At 45.3% G+C, this 6,177-nt stretch overlaps 1 protein-coding gene across 4 annotated transcripts in view; it reads right to left on the bottom strand.

Moving 5' to 3' along the window:
• The window catches only part of Sirt5 (sirtuin 5), a 24,425-nt gene that overhangs the window by 4,992 nt on the left and 13,256 nt on the right, over positions 1 to 6,177 (bottom strand). For all 4 annotated transcript variants that reach the window (XM_021180877.2, XM_021180870.2, XM_021180876.2 and 1 more), the window contains 3 exons: positions 4,063 to 4,150; positions 3,267 to 3,320; positions 713 to 836 (listed from right to left, as the gene is read on the bottom strand). In XM_021180877.2, coding sequence (XP_021036536.1) covers positions 713 to 836; positions 3,267 to 3,320; positions 4,063 to 4,150 — 266 coding nt within the window. The remainder of the gene's footprint in view (positions 1 to 712; positions 837 to 3,266; positions 3,321 to 4,062; positions 4,151 to 6,177) is intronic.

Below are 6,177 nucleotides of genomic sequence, written 5' to 3'. Positions count from 1 at the left end.
CCTGACTTCCTTGGTGATGAACAGCAGTATGGAAGTGTAAGCCGAATAAACCCTTTCCTCCCCAACTGCTTCTTGGTCATGATGTTTGTGCAGGAATAGGAACCCTAACTAAGACACTGATGCTCCCCAAATTTACACTGCTCTACAAAAAAGCATACTCCTTTTGTTTGTTTTGTTTGTTTGTTTTGTTTTTGTTTTGTGGGGGAAGAGAGGTTTTTAAAGATGCTCAGAGGATGGTTGTGCCTAGTTTCGTATTTTAAGATCAGTTCTTGGGGCTGGAGAGAGGGCTCAGTTACAAACTCAACAATGAACAGTTGTTGCTCTTCCAGATGACCCAGGTTTAGTTCCCAACATCCACGTCAGGTGGCTCACAACTATTTGTAACTCCAAGGGTCCCAAAGCCCCTGGCCTCCGAGGACGTTGAATTCCTGTGCACATACCCACATGCAGACACGCACACCTAAACATAATTGAAAATAATTAAACAAATCTTTTAAAAAAGAGAAGCTCTTATTTATTGCTTCTTGGTTTTTCTCCAGGACACTACAGACTTCCACACATGTATTTCAGAGAGGGAGGGGAGGAGGGAGTGAAGAAGAAAAGGAGGAAGAGGGGGTGGAAGGACAAGACAGAAGGGAGGGAGGAAGATGGCAGACAGACACTCCACCCGAGTCTTTCCAGGGCCTGAAGACTAGGGCCACATGTGACTTACCACTAGACACAGGTCACAGAGGGCGAGCTCTCTGTCTACCTCCTCCAGAATGGCAGGATCCAGGTTTTCTCCAAACCATACCACGTGAGGTCGCAGCAAGCCTCCGCATCCTGCCTCCTCGCACCTGGAAGAGCATCGCCCTTAGATTGCCTCTAACCACTTGGGTCAGGACTGTCCAGGATACCAGGGAAACTGGGCTGCCACGCTGGTCAGCAGATGGGAACTTGCCTGGGATGGGGCCACTGAGGTGACTCTTCTCTGAGTTTGTGTCTTGTTTTCATACGATGAGCTGGGTAGGCACTGTTTCAGCTAAGCTTGTCCTTACCCTAAAAGCTTGTTTCTCTCCCCGGCTACTGTGCTTATTGACGCAAATGCATTCCCATTGGCCAGACCGCAGGGCTGCCCTCAACATAGGGACCACCTCTTTCCACCAATGACCGCCATTTGCTTTCTCGGATCACTTATTTCTTGAGAATGTCTACAGCCACGTGCTCCATGCTGAAATACTCTTTCCTCCACCTTGCTCGCTGGAACCTGGGCTTTGCATGTGGTCAATGAGTTCTACCAATTGGCCAACTCCCCAAATTCCTTTTGATTTTTGGCTTTCGGGCTGCCTGGCTAAATGGCCCCAGCTGACCTTGAATACACTTGTTGGCCAGGTCACGCATGAACTTGTGATCCTCCTGCCTCAACCTTTGAAAGAACAGGGATTACAAGCCTGGGTCAAAAGGCTAGCTTTAAAAAAAAAAATCTGACTTCTTGGCCAGATGTGGTGGTGGCACACATCTTTAAGCCCAGCATTCAGGAGGCAGAGGCAGGTAGATCTCTGAGTTCAAGACTGAGACCAGTGTAGTCTACAGAGTGAGTTTCAGAGCAGCCAGGGATACAAAGGGAAACCCTGTCTTGAACCTGCTCCCCAAAAAAGAAAGAAAGAAAGAAAGAAAGAAAGAAAGAAAGAAAGAAAGAAAGAAAGAGAAAGAAAGGAAGGAAGGAAGGAAGGAAGAAAAAGAAAGAAAGAAAGAAAGAAAGAAAGAAAGAAAGAAAGAAAGAAAGAAAGAAAGAAAGAAAAAAAGAGATACAGGGTCTGGCTGTCCTGGAACTCACAGTGGTCTGGTTTGCCTTGTTTTGTCATGCGCACATGCTCTAGCCTGTGTGTGTGTGTGTGTGTGTGTGTGTGTGTGTGTGTGTGTGTGTGTGTGTTTGTGTGTATAGGTAGAGGTCAGAGGTCAACTAGGGCATCTGCCCCTATTGCCCTCCGTATTATCTGCTGAGGTAGGGTCTTTCATTGAACATGGAGGTTGCTGTTTTGGCTAGACTGGCTGTCCAGCAAGCCCCAAGGATCTGTCTGTCAGCACTGGGGTTTTAGGTGCCGTGGCAAGGCCTAGCTCTTCTGGGAATCTCGAGAAGCCACACTGGGGTTCTCTTGGTTGCCTAGTGAGCCCTTTGGCACTGATCTTCCCCAGGCCCCGAGGAACTAACTCCCTTTGGAAGCACTGAGGCTCCGAGGAACTAACTCCCTTTGGAAGCACTGTTTCAGTGCCTGGTTTTGAAAAAAAAAGAAAAAAACGACAATTTAAAAATTGAATGTACTTTATAACAATACAAAAGTATATTTCAATTATTTTTAGATTTATTTACTTTATGTGTATGAATATTCTGAATGCATTTAAGTATGTGCACCAAGAAGATGCAGTGCCCTCAAGGCCAGGAGAGAGCATCAGATCCCCTGGAAATGGAGTTACAGGCAGTTGGGAATGATCAGGTGGGTGCTAGGAATTGAACCCAGGTCCTCTGGATCGGCAGCCAGTGCTCTTAACCACTGACCCATCTCTCCAGCCCCAATTTTTTTTTAGTTCTTTCACCTTTGCAAGACCTTTGCTACCTCCTCAGTCTTGGCCTGGGAGACATGCAGAGGAAGAGGATGAGGGCTACTGACTAATCATACTATAAATGCTCTCTAATGGTAATTAGAATGTGATTCCAGTGCGCAGGTCACCTTCTGTCACGTCCCTGCTTCAGAAACTTCCCAGACCCCAAGGGATCTGTCAAGACGCAGAGAGATCAAAGTCAGGCAGTTTCCGTGTAGCTGCTTGAACACCGGAGGCAGAAAGATCACTTGAGCCTAGGAGCTTGAGGCTAGCTTGGGCAACATAGTAAACCTGGCTCTCTAAAAAGGACCTCGAAGTTGCTTCATCTTTTGTCCTTTCAATCCTAGACTGCGAGGTCAGGGACCATTGCTACATTGGTGCACTTAAAAGGCATCTCCCTAAACCGGAAAAAAAAAGTTATGATTTTGATTTTTATACTTTTTTTTTTTTTTACTTTACTGTATATACAATGGTGCTCTGCCTGCATGTATGTCTGTATGAGGGTGTCGGATCCCTCCGAATTGGAATTGTGGGCAGTTGTAAACTGCCCTGGGAGTGCTGGGAATCGAACATTTGGAAGAGCAGCCAGTGTTCCTAACCACTGAGCCGTCTCTCCTGCCCTCCAATCTTGAACATCAGATAGACGTCAGTTTTGTTTTGTTTTGTTTTGTTTTGTTTTTACCTACCGGGGAAGTTTGTCGACTGGGATTCCGGCGTCTTGAGTCTCTGGCTCTGGGGCCCTGGAGCAAGTAGCATTAAAGAGAATGAATACTGATGGTAAAGTCAAGGAACAGAGGAAGAATGTGACATGGCCCTTTGTGCATTTGCCTGGCGGCGCGTGGTACAAAGCTTGCTCGTGTGTGCTAACTTAGTAGGGTAAACCCGCAATACTGAGGTCAAGAGGAAGCTGTGTCAGGGAGTCTGAGTGGGATAATCCTGATGCGTCTCCACTGACACCATGTTAGGATTTTGCTTCTATACATTTATACTGCTGTGAAACAGTCTAGAAGATATTTTTTTTCCAGTAGTTTATGTTGCCTCCTAAATTTTCCTAATTATAAACAATGATACACATCCATCATGAAAATGTTAGGAAAATCCCCATGATCTGAAGGAGAAATAAAAATAACTCATAATGTCCCCGTTCCTCAAGGTCACAGTTAACCCTTTGCTGTGCGTTTCTTGTGGTCTTTTCACTAATATACAGATACGTGGAGACAGGGTGTGAGCTTGTGTGAATAAAACTTTGGGATCACACCACAGCAAATAACTCTGGCACCTTACAATTATGAGTCAAGTTTTCCTTTCATCAAGTATCTGTACCGTGTCTAGTTTTGCACTTTAGACATAGCCACTGGAAAAACAAAAAACAAAAAAAGGAAGAAAACTATCCACTGGAATCTTCAGTGAACTCTCAATATCCTTAGAGCTACGTCCAATTAGAGGAGAGATGGCATTTCTTCTGCAGTACGCTATACTTACCCTTTTCCTGCTAAAGCCGGACAGATCGGACTCTTATAGTTCTCAGCAACGGTGCCACACGAGGTACACCGAGTTTTAAATAAGGTTCCTGAAAGAAAAGACAAGTGACAAGCAAGTTCAGAACTCAGTATCAAAGTCTCCCTGTCTGAGAGGCCAGACAATACTTTGTCATCCTACGTGCATTTTTATGGTTAGGTCCACCCTAGGAATCATGGGAAATATAAAAACACACTGTCTTAGTCACTGTTCTATGGCTGTCAAGAGACCAAGGCAACCTCCAGAACAGAAAGAATTTAATTGTGGACTTATAGTTTCAGAGGACTATTCTATTATCGTCACGGTGGCGGTGGCAGCAAAGTGAGGGTGGGGACATGATGGGGGCACGGTGGGGGCATGGTGGGGGCACAGTGGAGGCACAGTGGAGGCATGGTGGGAACACAGTGGGGGCACAGTGGGAACATGGAAGCACTCATGACATTGGAACTATAACAGCTCCGCAGGAAGAGAGAGCAACACTGGCCTAATCTTAAAACCCACCCCTAGTAATACACTTCCTCCGACAGGGACACACCTCCTAATTCTCCTCAAATACTGCCAATCCTGGATGACTAAGAGTTCAAATATATGGGCCTCTGGGGGCCATTTTTATTCAGACACATGTACAACTGTTTAACCAACCAAAAGCAGATGCCTTCAAAGTCATCATGACTTAGAGAGGATATGGCTATGACTGCATGGCTAAGCTCATGCAGCTGACCCTGGAGTGATGTTCAGGCATAGCTGGAGTGATCCAGAGAGAAGCAACTGCTCAGCCTGAAGCTAAGGGTCTGGGTTACTAACTAGATGCTTAATTATAAAAGGCCAGTGGGCTGGGGAAGACAGGGCAGCTATTCAGGGTTTGGATTCACACCTAAAAGGTCACAAAATCTTACCTATGATTCAATAGAACTTGAAGCTCTTCTAGCAAAGAAACTTAGAAAATGAGCAATTAATTAACAAATAAGAAGTGCTAGTAATAGCAGCTTTGTACAATGAGGTGGCCACAATCTACACTGCATGTTCAGGCTGCTCTGAGGTACATCTCCACCAGTACACACAGACAGTCACAGTGTGCCTAATCTGCCTTCTTTAGGGACCATCGCTCCTCTACCCCATGCTGAGCAGATGGAGCCGTCAATCACATGGCCTGTGACCCCAGAGGGTACAGTTTTCTGAGGGCCTAGCTGTGACAGTTAATCTTGACTGTCATCTCAATACACTTTATAATCACCTAGCATATACACCTCTGGGCACGTCTGTGAAGGTGTTTCCAAAGAAATTTAGCTGAGGGATGTTCAGGCTGGAGAGATGGCTCAGTGGTCAGGAGCACTTGGTATTATTATGGAGGATGTAAACTCTATTCTCAGCACCCACGTGTATCTTAAAATCATAACTGAATTTAATGAAATAAGGGGGCTTCCTTTATTGTGACCTCAGGGAAAAGTTCTCGTCATTTGTAACAGAAAAATAATAATAATTTTTAAAAAAAAAAACCCACCCAATACGCACATGCGACCTTTTGCAATTCTTTAAAGAACCCTGTAAGGCTGACGTCATTGCATGGCTAGGAAAATGGCTCGTGGGTTGACATTGTAGAGAAATAGACAGACATGTGGTAACTGACACACAGCCAGCAGAGTTAAGTGTTGACCAGTGTGGTGGTTTGAATAGGTATGGACCCCACAGACTCAGATGTTTCAATGCTCTGCCTATGGGAAGTGGCGCTATTAGGAGGTGTGGCCTTGTTGGAGGAAGTGCATCACTGTAGGGGGTGGGATTTGAGGTTTCCTGTGCTCAAGCTACACCTAGTGTGGCTCATAGTCCCTTCTCCTGCCTGCTGACCAAGATGTAGAACTCTTGGCTCCTCCAGGCCCATGTCTGCCTGCTTCCTGCCATGATGATAATGAACTAAACCTTTGGAGCTGTAAACCAGCCCCAATTAAATGTTTTCTTTTATAAGAGTTGCAATAAAACCCAACTAAGACACAATATGTATTCACTGATAAGTGGATATTAGCCCAAAACTTAGGATACCCAAGATATAAGATACAATTTGCTAAACGCATGAAACTCAAG

This window comes from Mus caroli, chromosome 13, assembly GCF_900094665.2.
Source record: "Mus caroli chromosome 13, CAROLI_EIJ_v1.1, whole genome shotgun sequence".
Taxonomy (NCBI): domain Eukaryota; kingdom Metazoa; phylum Chordata; class Mammalia; order Rodentia; family Muridae; genus Mus; species Mus caroli.
The sequence above is the reverse complement of the archived record's forward strand: the minus strand, read 5'-3'. Positions and strand labels throughout refer to the sequence as shown.